The sequence below is a fragment of the Biomphalaria glabrata genome, chromosome 10 (genome assembly GCF_947242115.1).
Source record: "Biomphalaria glabrata chromosome 10, xgBioGlab47.1, whole genome shotgun sequence".
Taxonomy (NCBI): Eukaryota; Metazoa; Mollusca; class Gastropoda; family Planorbidae; genus Biomphalaria; species Biomphalaria glabrata.
Genome location: NC_074720.1, coordinates 28,181,127 through 28,200,672, shown reverse-complemented (window position 1 = coordinate 28,200,672; position 19,546 = coordinate 28,181,127). Strand labels below are relative to the sequence as shown.

At 32.9% G+C, this 19,546-nt stretch overlaps 1 protein-coding gene across 6 annotated transcripts; it reads left to right on the top strand.

The window, feature by feature from the left end:
• The first annotated feature begins 737 nt into the window (after window positions 1-737).
• On the top strand, window positions 738-17,467 carry LOC106052813 (uncharacterized). Of its 6 annotated transcripts, none has more exons than XM_056044932.1 (12): window positions 738-863; window positions 2,812-2,931; window positions 3,915-3,985; window positions 5,297-5,425; window positions 6,627-6,726; window positions 8,272-8,383; window positions 8,952-9,029; window positions 9,876-9,937; window positions 10,756-10,860; window positions 11,091-11,144; window positions 11,667-11,851; window positions 13,237-17,467. In XM_056044932.1, the coding sequence occupies exons 2-12, from the start codon at window positions 2,862-2,864 to the stop codon at window positions 13,375-13,377; spliced, it is 1,107 nt and encodes a 368-aa protein (XP_055900907.1). In that variant the 5' UTR covers window positions 738-863; window positions 2,812-2,861; the 3' UTR covers window positions 13,378-17,467. The 6 variants fall into 6 exon arrangements, with proteins under 6 accessions (XP_055900907.1, XP_055900909.1, XP_055900906.1 ...); XM_056044934.1 differs by having other exon boundaries at window positions 2,812-2,950; XM_056044931.1 differs by having other exon boundaries at window positions 776-887.
• The last annotated feature ends 2,079 nt before the right edge of the window (window positions 17,468-19,546 follow it).

Sequence of the window (19,546 nt, the reverse complement as noted above, 5' to 3'; positions counted from 1 at the left end):
ACAAATTTGTTGTAAACCAGTTGTCAGTAAACAATGAACCGAAAAGCCCGTGAATCAGTGAGTCAATATGTAATAGTCAGTGTTGGGAGAGGGGGGGGGGGGTAATGGTAGTTATAACAATGTTCAGATAATCAGCGATTCATTGAACCATGAAGTCGTGTGAACTTTTAGGTCTAATTCCTGTAAGCATTTGGATGCAGTAGACCTATAGTAGTGAATTCATACATTAATTTTGGGACCGTAGGCCCTACCTATAATACCGACTTATAATTAATGGTGTAGGCCTATATCTTGTTGTTAATTAGTATACTTGTGTGAGTGTGTTTTTTTCTTTAGTACCTATTTGACAAAGCAATAAATAAATGTAGATCTAGACTCTTAATATAGATTTATTATAGAGCTAATTATTGTCTTAAGATAGTAATTTCTAATTTAAGGCTTTGAAAAAAAAAATCTAACTTAAAAGCAAATCTACAGTAGCCTATTAATATAGGCCTACTATATAGCCAATATAACTACGCGTACTGCAAAAGGTTAATTACGGTATGGAATTAGTCGTGGTCTATTTTCCATTTATTATTTCGCATTTGAATTGAAAAATAGTCTTTATGTTAAACCTGTTTGAAATTAAATATTTTAAAGCGTACAAACATAATAGATCAAGATATTTTGGGGGTGGGAGGATAGGAGGTGGGTCATGAGCATTATAAAAAGTAAAATAGCTCTAGTTTTTGGACGTGAAATTCGGCGAAATCTGACATCGTTGACCGAATTTTTTTTTTTTTTTTACTGTACTACTGGCAATACATTGTTTTGTTTTTGTTTGTTTTTTAGTAGATAACTGGCTAAAGGAAGAAACTCGGGTAACTTGCTTTCGTTTATCAAAGGTTTATTTATTTCGTACTTCTATTTTTCTATTAACTATTTATCAAACATTATATTGCGTAGAATATGTAGATTTTAGATGTAGATTGCATCGATGTTAAAATATTTAACCTGCGTACCAAGATCAAGAACTGGAGTGTGTCAATAAAACTCAGCTGATCAGCAGATTTATTTTTAATTAAATGTTTCTAGATCTAGATCTACTCTACAACTCAATATACTCGAATACTGTCGACAATAGACTCTTATTAAAATAAGATTCTAGAATACTCTAGAGATCTAGTCTAGTTTTTCTTTTTGCATTTGGAAGTAGACTCTAGATCTATAAAAGTATAATCAGGACAAGAGCCTGAAGAGCTGGCTAAGACTATAAACTAATGACTAAGACTAAGGACTCTAAGAGTAAGAAGAGTAATCTTAAATCTAGATTCTAGGCATTCTAGGGCTAGCTAGAGTCTAGTAGGAGTCTAGTCTGATCATAGTGACAGTGTTACTGTTATCACTGTTATAGATCTTCTGTACTAGTCACCAGTAGAAGTAGAGCTAGACTCCTGCTAGACTAGTCTTAGTCTTAGTCATATTTATAGTGAATAATAAATTAAGTTAACTGTAGTATTCTAGATCTATGTATCTCATATAATCAATATAGATATCTTGATCTATATAGTTATTATAGGAGTCTGCAGTGATAGTGTTATAGAGTTATATTATACTATACTAGTCAGTCTAGACTAGTCTATATATAATATAGACTATAGAATAGGTCTAGATTTATACTATTTCTGAGATAATATAGTGATAGTCAATATAGATACATACACTGAGTTACATTTGTGAATACAGGATAAACTTAAAAGATTTCTAGTATATAGTAGCAAAAGTGGAATATATCTGGTTGGTCATGTACAGGGGTAGACGGCTATATGGGCATTCAGGCAAATGCCCAGTTTGATGCAGAATGGGCCATTTTGAATGACAGTATTGTAACTTTGATTTCTCTTAATTTTAGAGACTTTATCATGTAATTTGAGCCACATACTCACACTGTAATTTATATTAGGCAAGTAATTTGTTAAAAAGTTTTTTGCAGCTTGAAATGTGTAAAGAACAGGCTAAAAAGCACCAGGACACAAAAACACTTGTAATGTTTCATGTTGATAAATTTTGTTGATCAGGGACATTCTTATCCTTTGAATGTGGATAACTTAATATATTGCCAGGAACTCTTCTATGTTGCTTCCTGGTCAAGTGTTATGCTTCACTCTTGTAATTACATGAAATGATTTCCTATAGTCTCCAAGTCTATCTAGATGTAGAATTAACATTTAATTAGGTCCACATGCTTGCATTTAGTTTTCAATGGATTATCAAAACAATGGAGAGTAATAATAGATATATATACATATCATATATGGTACTGTCAACCAGGCATTAGGTTAATGTGTAACTTTAATGTATAACTTTCAATCTGTTGTTTACTGCAATGGCATAGTATTCTTCAATTGAATTTTTATCCATTTTTTTCTGATTTAAACACACACTCACACACAAATGATAGATTTTCATGCACACACTATCTAAAGGACTAGGGTATTGATATGAAAGATCTTCATCCATTTAACTAGTGATGTTGCCAGTTGAAATCATTTGGAGGACAGAAAGATTACTTATTTTGTAATAACCTCTTCCATAAACAGTGGTATTCCTGCCTTTAGGGCTGAATGTTAAGTCTAGAAAACTTGTAAAGAGCACTAAAAGTGTCAATAGCTCTCTATTTGGGAATTTTTAATTCGAATCATTATTTCTGTAAGGGAATTAACAAATAATTTAATTACAAACAGTAATTATCTCCTCACATGATAAATTTTGATATTTGACTCCTAGATTCCCCTCCTTCTTAATTTTAAAACATTTTTTACTTTTCAGAATTTGTTTTTTCGCCCAAACCTCAAAATCAGAGTTTATTTCTCGCAGCCATGGTTGTCTACTCTTGCCATTGCCTTAATGTTCAGGTGTTTGGAGAGAAACCTGAGAAAACCAGCACAGGTTGGTACTAGAAGCACAGGTTGGTACTAGAAGCACAGGTTGGTACTAGAAGCACAGGTTGATACTAGAAGCACAGGTTGGTACTAGAAGCACAGGTTGGTACTAGAAGCACAGGTTGGTACTAGAAGCACAGGTTGATACTAGAAGCACAGGTTGGTACTAGAAGCACAGGTTGATACTAGAAGCACAGGTTGATACTAGAAGCACAGGTTGGTACTAGAAGCACAGGTTGATACTAGAAGCACAGGTTGATACTAGAAGCACAGGTTGGTACTAGAAGCACAGGTTGATACTAGAAGCACAGGTTGATACTAGAAGCACAGGTTGGTACTAGAAGCACAGGTTGGTACTAGAAGCACAGGTTGGTACTAGAAGCACAGGTTGATACTAGAAGCACAGGTTGGTACTAGAAGCACAGGTTGATACTAGAAGCACAGGTTGGTACTAGAAGCACAGGTTGATACTAGAAGCACAGGTTGATACTAGAAGCACAGGTTGGTACTAGAAGCACAGGTTGATACTAGAAGCACAGGTTGGTACTAGAAGCACAGGTTGATACTAGAAGCACAGGTTGGTACTAGAAGCACAGGTTGGTACTAGAAGCACAGGTTGGTACTAGAAGCGTGGGTTGATACTATAGTCAAAGACATAACCCATTGACCAATTTAATTTAGTAAAATGCAATGGTTGTGATTATCACTTAGTGCTAGTAGGCACCCTTTGATTTTTTTTTCTTGGGTATAGAGATGGTTTGAAAAGCTGACTTCAGATAAGAATTGATTGTGTTTTAATGGTATATGTAAATAATATTTTTTAAATGTCTTCTATATTTTTTAATGCAAATTTTTTTCATAAAACATAAAACTACCAAAATCTAATCTTTAGTTTTGAATTGACTAAACAAATAGAAAATGTTGTCAAATATACTTATATGCTTCTGATTTTGTTGTAGCTATTTTGTATTCTATAATTTCTTTTATCAGACTGTCTCAAAAACTGTCCCTTAAGTCCATCCTGTGAGCTGATAGAGTTACTTGACCAGGGCTTTCAGTTTGTGAGTATAATTGTCATAACATTAGCTCATTACTTAAATTAAAATACCTTTACCATGCACAATGCTCTAAAAGCAACAGACACTACATTGTGATTGATGCCTTCAGAAGGATGTTTAGTGCCATACTGGTTTTCATGCCAAAAAAAAATGAGACTCAACCATTCAGCTTTGGCAAAACATCAATAGGAAAACTTATACATGAGTAAAATGTCAGCATGATAGTGTCACACTAATTGACATGTCAAGATCAAGGGCCAGAGTTTTGTATACAACACATGCAAAAATTACTTCCAGTCTGCATTCACCATCAGATAAACACACAAGAGTATCGAAATGTTTTTGAAATGGTCAAAGGCAAAAAGATTTTAGAAAAGACTTAGAGATTAAGTCTTCCGATTGAATATGACATAGGTTTCTAATCCTAATGGAAACACTGAAGCACAATGCTAACTTGAATATTTACCTAACTTAAAACAGAATTCACAATCAAAATAATAACATCATCTACAAAAGTATGAATGGAGTGGTGCAGAAATACTCTGGATAAATAAGATGGTAACACGAACTGAGTGATGAATCCAACAATTCGCTCTCATTTTCCATATACATGTATTAACAATGTGTTTCTCACCTTATAAACACTACTTTTTATCAGGCCTCCATCTGCTACATTTCTTCATGTCAGTAGTAGCAATGAATAAAGTAAAGCACTAGATTCTGAATGTATTTTGTTAACCATGACACTACAACATGCTCAATATAAAGGTTTTTTTTTTTTTAAGTCATTCTGCTGAGTGTATAATGAAGTAATAGGGTACACTAATAATCTCAGTAGAGACTGATTTAAATTAATTTTAAGTAATGTTCATCTCCTATGTTGTCTGTTATTTATATTGAGAAATGGACTGTACAGGTGTCACCTTTATCAGACCTTTGCACATAGTAATTTGGAAAGTCTACATCACTTTCTTGACAACCTCCAAGTATCATACAACTTTTATAAGTAAATTCAAGCACAACTTTTATAAGTCAATTCAAGTGACCTTTGATATTATAAAGCTGTCAAATATTTAGTTTTTAATTTGCCACTGGTGTGGCTAGCAAAACAACCAATTACTTTCCCAAACATAGAACTAATCCTGACAAAAAAAAATCAAGTCATCATATTGATGATTGTCATGATGTAAAAAATGTATGTGCAATGAACAGGATATGACTTCTGAAGGTATTGTTGTTTGTAGCCAGTAGGTCAGTGTTATTTTAATTTTTTGTCATAAAACCAATGCTTTTCATTCTCATTTTTTTTTGTAGCGACACAAATGCCTAGTTCAGCGCATGAAGGATGGAGATTGGACTGTTTATGTCTGTGTACCTTGTCACCTGAGGACCCATGCAGTGAACCATGAGGCCCGTATTGTTGTGGTTAGTCTCTTAATGGAAGTGAGTAACTTTCACACTTGCTTTTCAGACTGTTTTTTTTTTAAGTATGGGACCTTTTTTGTTTTTTTCTCTATTGTTTAAAAATTCAAATAGTCGAAGGTCTGTGAAGTGTTTAGGGTAAATAGTAGTAAATACAAATGTGAAGCTTAAACAATGAATGAGGTATACAGGTTTCATAGAATAGCACTAGGAGACAATACCTTAAGAGATAATTGTTGAATTCAATATGACAAATAACAAAGTCAAGTCTCAGCCAGGACACTAACCTCTGACCTCTCATTCAACAACTAATTTTGCTGCAGCACATGAACAAAGTTAACTTTTCACAAAACTGTCTAGATTTCCAAAGAAACTGTAAAAGTAAATACAAATTTGATTAGTGCCAAAACAAATGAAATTAGAGATTATTTCACATTATTTCACTGAAGCATTTGATTGTTAATGTATTTCTATTGTACTGTTGAGAAGGAGACAATTAAGAAAGGGTCCTGGTGTGCCTGAGAGAACAAGGTGAAAGCAGCTTGTGCCACTGTATTTGTGTTAGTTCTGTTGAATTGTTGCTGTAGTGTGTGTGGAAAGATTGGTCAAGACTTCTGGGTGGCTAATGCAGGTCTATTTAACACTATTAGTCAGATGGATTTGTTTTGGGAGAATCTAGATGATGTTTGATTGTTTGATTCTTTTCTTTGTTACTAATTTATTTAGAATTCATGTTTTGAAACAGTGGCTTATTTTGTTTATTTTTATGTATGTTTATTTATTAAGTGGAGGCACGGTGGCTGTGTGATAAAGTGCTTGGCTTCTGAACCGGGGGTCCTGGGTTCAATCCTGGTGAAGACTGGGAATATTAATTTTGGGATCTTTGGGCACCTGTGAGTCCACCAAACTCGAATGGGTGCCTGACATAGTTGGGGAAAAGTAAAGGGGTTGGTCATTGTGCTGGCCACATAACATGCTGGTTAAATTTGGGCCACAGAAACAGATGACCTTTACATTATCTGCCTTGTAGATCACAAAGTCTGAAACGTTTTTTTCTTTTTTATACCAGTACTGATTTAAAAGTTAATTGTTCTGAATAAGAATTTGTTCTGAAACAAAATAAATGATTGAATTGGTTTAACCCAGTTTTTTTTTTTATTTTTAATAAGTCCTGTTGTTTTGTAATAACTTTAAACTCATTGTTTTTTTTTTACTTTGACAGAAAAATGAGGATGTAATTAAAGCCATGAAAAAACGTCATGACTACTCTCCTGTGTTTAATTTGTTATTGAGTAGCCCAGAGGGTAGACCCAGGGACGAAGGTATGCAACACTAGAAACTACATTTTAAAAAAGTTTTAAAGTAAAAAACACAAATTTATTGTATGAGGTATTGTATTTTTTTTATCATTTCATCAGTAGAAATAAAACATTGCTACAACTCCCTATCTTGCTCTCTGCTAGCACAGCTGCTAACTTAAGAATTGGACAATTCAGGTTGAAATAGCAAGATACTTTATTGTGTAAACAACTCGGGTTGAAATAGCAAGATGTAAAAACAATCAAAAACCAAGTAATAGCGTGACAAAATGACTGCAATTGTTCTATTGTAGATACCCATATGACTTCTTTTAACTAGACACTCTGTTTTGTCCTGAGCACTGGTATTCTAGTGGACTCTTTTTGTATATAGGAGATATATGAGGTTGTCTGGAAAGTGATTGAAATGCAAGGCGTGTCACCACTACTTTCTTGATGTTATGTTCATCTCATGGGCTATTAGCATGTGGAGTGATCACACCCGTACCTTCCCAAATGTTGACCCTGGTCATGCTTGACTGCCTTCAGTACACTGGCCTATGTCACATGTATCTGCCAGTCCTATACATGGTTTACCCTACCCACATTGCTGGTTCCTTTACAACTATCTTTATTTTCATGCTGTCACATGCATGTATTGCTGAGTCCAAAGTGTGTGACTATTTTGCATTCCATCTTGTCTTTTGCTGTTATTGTTGTTAATAACTAAAAAAACAAAGACACTGACCTAAAATAGCTGAAACGTGATTTCACTTCAGCATGACAAACTTGTAGGAAATTTTGCACAGAGACCACATTAGGGCCAAGTGAGTTCAACTTCCTGCATAGCCACATTGACAAGAGATGGAAGATTTGTGTGTAAAAGAGGATTTGTTTCTTGAGTAAACATTTCTAAATGTAGTTATTTTGATGGAAAGATTGGTCAAATCATTACATCTAGAAAATTATGTAAAAATAAATTTAGTAATAATAGTGGTAAGTATTCCTACTGTCTGATCTTATCTTTAGCATCATTTTTCCTTTGTTATCCTAGTCATCAAAAGATTGGTGATTAACCAAGGTCATTGTATAAGTAATAGTGAAGCTTGTTTATTACTTCACCAACTCATACTTGAAGCCATATTCACATCAGGAAGACTATAGTTGAAAAAGCAAAAAGTTGTCCAGGATTTCAAACAAAGCTAGAAGCTGATCAAATAATTACATTTCCACTTTGTGCAAAATATACATCACACAACATTATTATTTTAAAATCCTTCATTTTCTTTATTTTATTTTAAAGTTTAACTAATGTGATGAGAAATTGAGAAAAAGACAAATAGGGCTTCCATAAATCTGTATTAGATATAACTTTAAAATTATGTTTTGATTAAAGTAAGAAAAGTTGTATATATATATTTGTTATATTGGACCAGTGTCCTTTTGTAAGATACATTAAATAATTCATTATGTTTAAGCTAGTTGGGAAATAACACTATTGAATTAATGAATGTAAAATATATACTAATTCTGATTGTTAGTATCATGTATTAATTTTTATCATAACAGGATTAATCCAGTCCCAAAACTATGAAACTTTACAAAAACAATTGGGTGAGCTGCAGCTGATTTTGTCCAAATATCTGAAGGCAGAAGAAGAGGCTATGGAGAGAAGGATCAGGTCAGTAGGAGACTAGACTTATAATAAGTTTCTCTTTTTGTCTCAGAAAATAAACAAATTTGGAATTTTACTCTTGAACAATAATGTTAGTCCTTTTGTTTTATTTGTTTGTTTGTAAAATGATTTACATGTTTCAGATGTTGAAGATAGTTTACTTCCTAGTCCAAACCTCCCGCAGTACAACGGGGGATGGGAGCAGGTAGGGTTTGGACAATAAATTCAAATGACAATCCAGCGCGCAAACCGCTCGACCAGGCAGCCATTTTGTTTCTATAACTTGTTTTTTTGTTTGTTTTGTTTTGTTTTTCTTTACTGAATGAAAACCTAAGCTATAAATAGAGCTCATTAAATCAACTAGCTTGTAGGCCATAATGACATTAGAAGTCCATTTTTTTACATCTCATGTAGCATGTAGAGCTCATTGAATTTTGCACCTTAAATGTTTATACAAGAATATCAGGGTTTTATTATGAGTCATCTTACTGTGGTAGGTCCATTTACATGTTGTGTGTCTGTGTTTATTTGTGTAAATATTTAAGGTTTTTTTTTGTTGTTGTTTTGTTGACAGGTCTTATGAAGAAGAGCAAAGAAACCAATTTGCCAAGATAAAAGAAATTGCTCAAAATGACAAAACAAAATTAATAAGGTAAATGCTAGCCAATAACTTGTGCAGCTAGTTCACCAGTTAGAGATACAAGAGTCACAAAATTTCTAACACCTGTTTGACTACTAAGGTTTAGCAATTTACTTAATTTAAGATGGTTTATGTTCTTTAAAAATCAGAGAGTTTGAAGTTTATTACCAACTTTTTATAGACAATGATCTCAATCCAAACTATTTATTGTAATGTTTGCTTTAATGTTTGGGTAAATTTGTGAAGATGTATTACACTGGAGTTCTTTAATTATCATCAAAACATCACATGGAATAGTAACTCTTAATAACCAATATAAGAGAAGCTTATAAGTTCAGCTACTGTTTAATGTCAACAGAGAAATTGAGTCTGAGTGTACTGTCTGTAACTATGTGTTGTCAATGTCAACTAAATAGTCAATATAACTATTTCAGTATCAGCACTTGTTGGTGTCAATATAACTATTGTATTCAGTATCAGCCCTTGTTGGTGTCAATATAACTATTGTATTCAGTATCAGCCCTTGTTGGTGTCAATATAACTATTGTATTCAGTATCAGCCCTTGTTGGTGTCAATATAACTATTGTATTCAGTATCAGCCCTTGTTGGTGTCAATATAACTATTGTATTCAGTATCAGCCCTTGTTGGTGTGTCCCCTAATTCTAATTATGCTACATTGTAAAAAGAAATGTAATATTTATAAGAGTACTTTAAATGTTTGAGCCACTGCCTTCCATCCACACATCCTTATAATCTCTCTCTGTTTTGATCAGGGGAAACACTTCACCTTCTTTCTTTTTCAAATGGTTTGTAAAACTTGTGGCATATTTTAAAATGATTTTAACTTCTATTGCAGTGTTTTGTTTCACAATTCTGAAGGCAGCCAAAATAACAGCAACATTGATAACAAAGGCCATAGTGAGTTTTGATTTTCATTTTATCTTAAACACTGGCAATTGTTTGAGGCATAGACATACAGCTTCCCATGCAGTCATAGATATACAGCTTCCCATGCAGTCATAGACATACAGCTTCCCATGCAGTCATAGACATACAGCTTCCCATGCAGTCATAGACATACAGCTTCCCATGCAGTCATAGATATACAGCTTCCCATGCAGTCATAGACATACAGCTTCCCATGCAGTCATAGACATACAGCTTCCCATGCAGTCATAGATATACAGCTTCCCATGCAGTCATAGACATACAGCTTCCCATGCAGTCATAGACATACAGCTTCCCATGCAGTCATGATGTAATGTAGAGTAGGGGACACAGTTGTACAGCCTTGATATTTGTATACAAAAAAACCCAACTCTGTCCATTCTTATATCCCAATTGAAATCAGTTTGTTTTCCTATTCTTAACTTGTATCTAGACATTCTAGTTTACAATTGGCAGAAACTGCTGATATTTTAAGGTGTATTTAATAATTGTGAAAGACTTATGGGTATGTGAGCAAGATAACTAAAACATTTTTTTCATCTTTGAAAGAATATTTGTAATTGATAAGATAAAAGTTACAAATGTTAAACAAATAAACATATTGACAGAATGTGAGTCCTTATCAAAACTCTAAATGGTTTTCTTGTATACATAAACAGTTTTATTGATATACTCATAAAATAATCATCAGCATTTTCATCATTGTAAGAAGAACTGAATTGAGACTGCAGGTTGAGTCTCTTGTATAAAAGTTGGTAGATCTTGTCATGTCATGTTTCTTTTCTTAGTCCCTTTGAGTCATTCCAAAAGTGCAGTAGAGTCTGGAGGGAAAGAACTTGGCAGCAAACCTGGTGGCAACAAGGGCAGAAGGAGGCGGGACTCAAGCCCAGATGGTAAATGACTTTAATAATAAACTTACTAGATCATTTCTTGGCCTAATTGTGTTCACTTTAGGCATTTCTTGGCCAAATTGTGTTCACTTTAGGCATTTCTTGGCCAAATTGTGTTCACTTTAGGCATTTCTTGGCCAAACTTTGCTTTTTCTTCTTTAAAAATAAAGGGGGGGGGGGAGCTTATCTTTCAATGAATAATGTTCCTCTTTTTTTGTTGTTGTTGTCTACAGTGTTTGCTATGGATGAACTGGAGTTTGATGAAGAAGAAGAATTGGTTAGATCTGGTATGATTATTCATTTAACGCCATAAATACTATTGTGTTTCTTGCCTACATTTTCTGGGTTTGGGAGTTGTTCACAACAAACTCTTAATTTCTTGTCATTTTAAAATGGGCCCTTACCCTCAGTTTCACATGTGGGGTCAGCAACTGTGATAACATGTGTCAAGTTTGTAAATGAGTTCCAAAAGTTTCTGGACATATCTCTTGGATCTGAGAATATTCCTTAATTTAAAAATAATAGAATGCTTAAAAGTTGTTATGAAAATTAAAAAGGAGTTAAGTTTACACTACACACAACAATCTGGGGCCTTCAGACCTCACAGAATGAACTAAAACTCATAAATAAAAATTCATACAATACTTCTGATTTATTTCTTTAAAATTATGAATTTTTTTCAAAAGAAATAGAATTGTAATATATTATTAGAAAATGTATAGACTTTTTGTTTAGTGGAATGTTTTATACTTAGAACATTTAATAAATTATAAATATTTAATTTATAAGTGTGTGTGTGTTTCCTTCAGAAAATGATCAGAACAGTTCTAATAGTGAAAGTTTTGGCCGCAACAGAAGTTCTCATCTGGATTCAAGTGATGAAAACAATTCAGAAAATGACAAGGCACCAAGAATGTCAACCTCAGTGCCCATTTCTATGCCAATGCATGCTCGTAGTGTCAGAACTCTGTCATATCTAGATGATGACATTGAGGTTAGTCTTTAACATGAATGTGCATGCTCGTCATGTCAGAAGATTTTCTTACCCTAATGATGACACTCGTGTAACCTTATGACCTTGTCAGTGTATGTTCCTAGCCTCACAATCCTGGCTAAACTCAACAATATTATTTGGTTAGTCCATGTCTTTCCATTACATCTTAAGAACTGCTTAAATTCTCAGAACCATTTCAAAATGATACTGAGTTATATCCATGGCAACCTCTTTGACCTGGAATACATGTACTTAGTCTCCCAACCCTGACACAGAATTAAAAATCTGATCAGTTTTAAAAGCTTCATACTGATCTCTTTCTCTGCCAGTATCTTCAGTGATTTGTGTAGATCTTTGCATCTAGGGTAGAACTGTTTAACAAGTTCATTCTTTATCTACTAATCTTTTTTTTTTTTATTTTTTAAACACTGCAGACAATAACTTTCAAGATAAATTCAAGTCAGATTGATTTATTAAACAAAATTTGCAACAGAAAACTAAATCTGCTTCAAAAATTAAAAAAACAAAAGAAGAAAAAAAAATTAAAAATTTGAAACTCACTTCCATTTCAACTCTTGAGTGAATCGCCCTGAAACTCACTTCCATTTCATCTCTTGAGTGAATTGTCCTGAAACTCACTTTTATTTCTTGAGTGAATCTTCCTGAAACTCACTTTTATTTCAACTCTTGAGTGAATCGTCCTGAAACTCACTTTCATATCATCTCTTGAGTGAATCGTCCTGAAACTCACTTTCATATCATCTCTTGAGTGAATCGTCCTGAAACTCACTTCCATTTCATCTCTTGAGTGAATCGTCCTGAAACTCACTTTTATTTCAACTCTTGAGTGAATCTTCCTGAAACTCACTTTTATTTCAACTCTTGAGTGAAACTTCCTGAAACTCACTTTTATTTCAACTCTTGAGTGAATCTTCCTGAAACTCACTTCCATTGATAAACTAACAAAAGTGGGGAATTGATTTTGATAAGAAAGTAAGGTATCCCTTTCAAACTTTGCAATCTGTGGGGACAGATTATGTAGAGCACATGTTTCTATAGCATCTGGTTAATGAGGGTGTAATAGAGCCAGCACAATGACTAACAGCCAACATATGTCAGGTACCCATTAGTGTTGGATGGACTCAGGGGTGTCCTGAAATCTTGACAGAGATGTGACCTCAAGACACCTGAGTTCTGAAGCCCAGCATTTGACCACTCAACTTGCATGCCCCTATAGTTGGATAAATTCAATAAATTTAACATCCTGATTAGATCTAGATAGTTTCTCTAGAAAGATCTAAGGTTAGGTTAAATAATATGAAATAAAAAAGAACATTTATGTGAATCTCTCAAAAGATGTATATTTATGTAAATCTATTTCACAGGAAACTGCAGAGTTTGCAGATATTCCTAGGAACATGCAAGCTCTTTCAGAGAGTATTCAGGAGCGTGACAGATACATTTTTGGTGATCGGCCCCGCCAAAGAGTCCACACTGGAGACTTTACTCAAGTGAATTGGCACTGAACCAGGATTTTTCGTTGTTTCTCTTGAAATGGGACAATGTCATTACTTTAGTTAATGGAACTGATTTTTTTCTTCCTGACATACAGAAGCCATTAATTGTGGCTCTCTTAAGGTTGGAATAACCCCCGAATCCTATTGATGGTGTATACAGACAAAGAATCTTTAAGATTTTCTGAAATGAGAAAAACTTCCTGTCCAGAAAACTTTAGTCACTGCTCTTGCCTTTATGTTTCATGTTCTTGTAAGATAGGTTGTTGTTTTTTTTTTCATAAGATTATAACTTCAATGCAAAAAAAAATTATTTTTTTTTTTTGAGGACCCATTCAAAATTAAAAATGATTTAAAAAAAAAAAAAAAAAAAAAATATCTATATATCGATACATATATTAATACCATGGAGGATTAGTTTGGTTTGATGTAATGAAAGTCTGGAACATTTTCTTGAAGGCATTCTCTTGGTAGCTACTATTCATTCATAATAAGATTGTGTGATTGTTTATCAGTGTGATTGCTTAGTGACTGAAACAGTCTCAATTTTGGTAAAACTGCCAGGTTGGCTCTTATAGACCAAAGAAGGATTTAAGTAAAATCTTTACTGTAAAGTAGGCTACGCCATTGAGTCAACACAAGTAAATTTCTGAAAGTGGAAAGTTTGGTCTATAACAAGAGCACTCAATGATATCATAAAACATAAGTATTACTGTTATTTTGTTATTAGGATGGGTTACAAAACAATTAGCTAGTGTAACTTTTGAACCTACCTGAAAGATGCAATGAAATTATGTATAAAAGTAAACAAGTAAGGGCATTTTGACTTTAATATATTGATGTATTTGTTCTTGATTATTCTTGTATGTTTTACAGCTAGACATATTAACATTACCTTGTTTGTTAGTTTGTTTTGTTTTTACTTTGCTATGTAAAAAGATTTTACTGTGTATGTTTTTGTTACATGAAACTGTTTCCTTGTTATCTTGGTACGAGTCCTAGGCATTTGAAACCTTTAAAGCATCTTATAATATAATTAATAATAAATACCATTTAGGTTATAATAATAACATAATAATAATAATAATAATATGATAATAATAAAATTAGAATAATTAGCAGAAATGTAACAAAATATCATTTCCAGTTTGTCATTGAGAAAAAATGTATACCTGTTTCTTATAAAAGTATTTTTTTGTGTAACAAAGATTCTGTCAATACATTGTGTTCAAAGCACAAAGTGCTAAACTATAGGAATTTTTCATGGGTTTAATCGAGACCTATCGTTATAGATGACCCAAACACTGCCTACAGGTTGCTACATCACAAATCAGTGTTCAGGCCTTCTTTATTGATTGGTCTTGGTTTTACTCATCCATTACTGACCTATATATTACTGGCTTTGAGTAACCCTAGTTCCAAAGTGTCACTTATTCACCTATTCCTGGCCATTGTTTTTTTTTAGTGCTAGATAGCACCTTTTTTTTTCTTTTAAAGAATATATTTTGCAACTTTATTTAATTTTTTTTTTTTTTTTTTTGATAAAATTAATTATATCACAGAGATCATTATATATTTTGAAAAAAAAATAGATTTCTACTCGAATTCAAAGTTTGTAAAATACATCAAGGTGTTTATACAGTTATAAATGTTTTAGGTAAGGTACTGGAAGGATTAAATCGTTTTTTTAAAGGATTTAGAAAATGATTAAATTTCATATTTTAAACATTGACATGTTCAAAATATGTTAAGAAAGCACATTAGAGCTAAAAATACTTTCAGACAGTAGTCCCATTGTATGTGTAGATTTTCTTTTTTTTTTAGCTTTTACCCTAAAGATGTACATACTCTAGCTTTTATTGTTAAATTTTTGTTTGTTTGTGTAAATGCCTTATCATAATTATTTCTATGTACAAATTATATCAGGAGGGAAAACATTAAAAATAGTCTTTCTGTCAATTCTTTGTGTGTTATGAAATAGTCACAGTTGCAAATTATGGCTCAAGATAAAGCAAAAAAAAAAACTACTCATAATTGGGGGAGAAAAAAACTTAAATGACAGTGTATATATGTATACTGTCAAATATGGTAAATCAGAAAAGTTGCTTATTTAGACTGACTTATTAAGTGTTGCAACACTTCTAAAGCACAGATTAATGTTTGTGTAATTAGACCTTTCGGTTATGAGAACCAAAATGATTTTGCTTCATTGTGGTCCAATGAACCGAAATCAAGTGTATATATATTAATGGGGGTTTTCAAATGCTTTACTAAATCTTTAAAAAAAATAAAACTTAATTCAGTGAAATAAACTGTATAGAATATTTTGATTTTAAATGTCTGCTCATGACTCGGGACATAATATTGTTATGGAGTTTTTAATTTTGTTGCTAGTTTTTTATTAAAACTTCATAAAACTGAATAGGAAATATTTCATTCATTTCTCTTTACTTTCCAATATTTGTTCTCTAATTCGAATGGTACAGTCTAGCATGTCGAATCCCTTTGTTGTGTTAGGTTAAAGCATATCTGCAATACTTTGTGGCCATGTTAGTTACTTTGCGTCACATTGCCTCAGCTTGTTATGTCATTAACAGACAGATTTGCATTTTAAAGTTTAGTTTTTCTAGAAATGAATAGTTTGTAGCTTTGAGTTTGTATAGGTTTTCTGTGCGTGCATACTGTAGATAATTATTAGAAGAAGACTAATAGGGCTTCCATAAATCTTTATTAGATGTAACTTACAAGTATGTATTGATTGAATTAAGAATAAAGTATATAAACATTTTATGTTGGACCAGTATGCTTTTGTAAGATACTGTCAATGATTTGTCATATGTAAAATTAGCTGGGAAATAGCAAAAATTGAAAGAATGAAAAATATATAATGATTCTTTTTTTCTCTTGTAAATATTTGTAGACACAAAAATGTTACCTATTGTCTGGAAAAAAAATTGTGTTTACATTTAGCTGTGAAAGTTTTGTTATTGTATTTCAATTTTGCTGTTTGATAAATGGCAGTAATTGATCTTTTTACATTTAGAATATTTTAAAGAAATTAATAAATTTTTTTTAGTTGTGATCTATTAAAATGTAAGGTGTCCCACTACTATTTTTTTCCTATGTACAGATTTTTGTTTGTTCATTTAAAAGTGTGACCATCCACCAACAAATGTTTCTTATTGCATCTTTGTTTGTTTTGGTTTCGTCTAGCTGTGTGTGCCTACTTATTCATCCACACGTTGCAGATGTTAGTTGTTAAAAAGTGTTAAGTCTAAGACATTGTGTCTTTGGTTAAAAGTAATACTTCAAACAAAAACAGTCTCATTTAAATCCCATCTGTAGAGACACTAGTTCACTCAGAAACTGAATAATAATCAAATCAAAATGACTTACAGGTGCAATATGTCTCATTTTGTGGTGGAGAGTTATACATCTACATGTCCTTGTAGGATTGGTTGAGGACTTTAAAGTTAGGATTGAAATAGTTTGTGCACTAAGTGGATTGCTACCATAATGAATTCTAAAACTGAGTCCTGATTGGTTGGAATGAAGAAATGATACTTTGGTGTGGTGACCTGATTTACAATGTATGGTTGTTGTTTTTTATTATTATTTTAAAGATGGGCTGGTTTAAAGTTAAATTAGTGCTCATCAATGAACAGAAAAAAAAAAATAGCCTGCATATTGTGATGGGGAAAAAAAAAAAGCAGTATTCTTGTCATTGCTGCTATAAGCCTTCTGCTGACTGATGTGCTCATATAGCAGCAGGCAGTAGGGGGGTCAAGGTTTCGTTCATGTGTATGTATTTTTTATTGGTCAATACATAGTAAATAAATACATATAATAAACAGATTATTAGTCAACTTTGAAATTTGCAATATTAAAAAAAATATTCTTCACAGAAAATTTAAGACAATTTGAAATAAGATTTTTAAATTAGCAAAATTTTATTTTTAAATCAGACATCTTGTCAAATAAATCTTTTTAATGTAAAACACATTGTGGTAACAATAGCATATTAGACATCTTGTTTCACTTTTTTTTTTCCAAAGGACAATTTAATTCAACTATGAATAAATAACATCTGATTGAAATTCTATCTTAACGTGTTTGACTCCAGACTTTTCTGTTGAGTGGGTGTCAGGACTTTTGTTATGTGTTATTAGATATTTTGAATGTCTAGGTAGCTAAGTATAATTTGAAATACAATGATAGTATGTTTGTTTTAAAGAGAATTATTTGTCTTTTTGTGTTGTAATTCTATTAGTGCTTAGGTTCAGCCTAACAGACACACCATACATACATAGGGTAATGCATAGGGGTTACAAAACTATGTGATGGTGATTTTAAAATAAATATGAATTTAATATTATATTTATACAATATTGAAATGAATAGTGTGAACGTTAAGTCATAAAAATTAAATATGAAGATAATAAATCATAATTGCATTCATAGTAAATACTTAAATATTAATATAATTATAATATTCATATAATTAATATAATCGACTCTAAATATGCGAAAATGCCACTGATCTATCACGAGATCTTTTAACCTATCCGCATCAAATTTCGTACACAGCTTCCGTTTACCTCGTAGGTGCTCATTCAGAACGCTTTTTGACAGATACGCAACCTGACCGACGCAATTTGCGAAGAAAACGCAGGCTCTATCAAACCTTTGAATTGTATTTCACCTCTTGGCTAGTATTTTTCTTAATGGCGTGATTAGTGTCAAGTTGAGGGACTTGGCTGAATAAGCAAGTTTTACTTTGTCTTTGAGGTGTTTTTTTTAAACTTTGACTTGACCCGAATGTTACACCTTGTACCAGTGTCAATTTGGAAACTTAATGTCTTGCTATGTATGACTAGTTCTACAGTCCACTTGTCTTCAACAACATTGACGTTCTCAATTTTACCCTTTTTATACTGGATACTTGCAGTGCTTCTTGTTCTTCATTCTCATTTTACATGTCGGCGGGCTCAGATATATATCTGAGATGAATGGCGCAGTGGTTTCCAGATCAGGCAGTTCTTCCCATTTTTTAAAATCTATAACAGGGGTCTCAAACACGCGGCCCGCGAAACTGTTTTGTGCGGCCCACGACCACGTCCTCGAATGAAAAAAAAAAAAAGATAAAATTTACAATGACCACATATAAGCCGTGAAATAATTTACAACTGCACAAATCAGTAAATGAGCTGTCACTTTCGCCCACCGACCGCTAAGGCTTTCAGCAGAAGCTGGGTGAACGGTGGCCTGATTCTAACCGCTGGCCGCTAACCAGTGGCGGACTGGGTATCAAAATCGGCCCGGGCATTACCATATAAACCGGCCCACAAATGTCTTGTCATATATTTTCGGTGTGTGTGGGGGGGGGGGGATTTTAAACCTCTCCGCAATTTATATATATATATATATATATATATATATATATATTAGTGTGTGTCTATATGTAATTAATCTTCATTACATTCTGATCTTTCATTCTTTCAAACGTTTCTTCTACCCTAGAATACTCTCTTCCTATAATTAGTGAAAGGCAGTACACATCGCCAAGGAACAGCTAGGGAGTCTGGGGGAGCGCTGTAAGCTCCCCCAGTCGCCCCGGACCCAGCATTATTTTCATTATTTTAAGCTTTAAAAAATGCATATTTTGAGGTATCTACAGTGCAATTAGCCTGCTACTCTTCCGCTAAAAAAATAAAAATCTAAATCTTCTATTCAGTGGAGTCCAGCGACTGGTAGAAAAAAGGTAAAATGCTTTAGTTTTGTATTGGAGGTGGAAGGGAGACCACAAAACCCCTTTTGGCTACGCTCATGAAATTTGGTGACTGTAGTTTGCTTAAGTTGGCTGCACTGGGGAAGTAAGTAAATTTTCCCTTTCAGACAATGAGATCTGAGGCCGCTGATGGTTTGAACTCCTCCCCTCTCGGCTACGCCCATGTATTTTATCATAGGTGTAAGCCTAATTCTATTCAAAATATATAAAGTTTGATAACGCATCGAAAACTGGATGTATGCTTTCGTAGGCTTACATAATGTATTCTATTTATACATGTATGTAGTCTGAAAACTATAAACACTACAATAGCAGCCTTAATGAGTTTCAAACTTTTTGGTATTACTTATAGATTACAGACGTTTCTTCAAAAAAAAAATTAAAATAATTAGG

Bases quoted from the DNA above. Each gene is read 5' to 3' on its own strand.
- LOC106052813 (XM_056044930.1), top strand. From the start codon at position 1,263: ATGACTAAGACTAAGGACTCTAAGA. The intron at 3,986-5,296 runs GTGAGTATAATT...TTTTTTTTGTAG, and splicing joins TTGACCAGGGCTTTCAGTTT to CGACACAAATGCCTAGTTCA. The intron at 9,938-10,755 runs GTGAGTTTTGAT...TTCTTTTCTTAG, and splicing joins CATTGATAACAAAGGCCATA to TCCCTTTGAGTCATTCCAAA.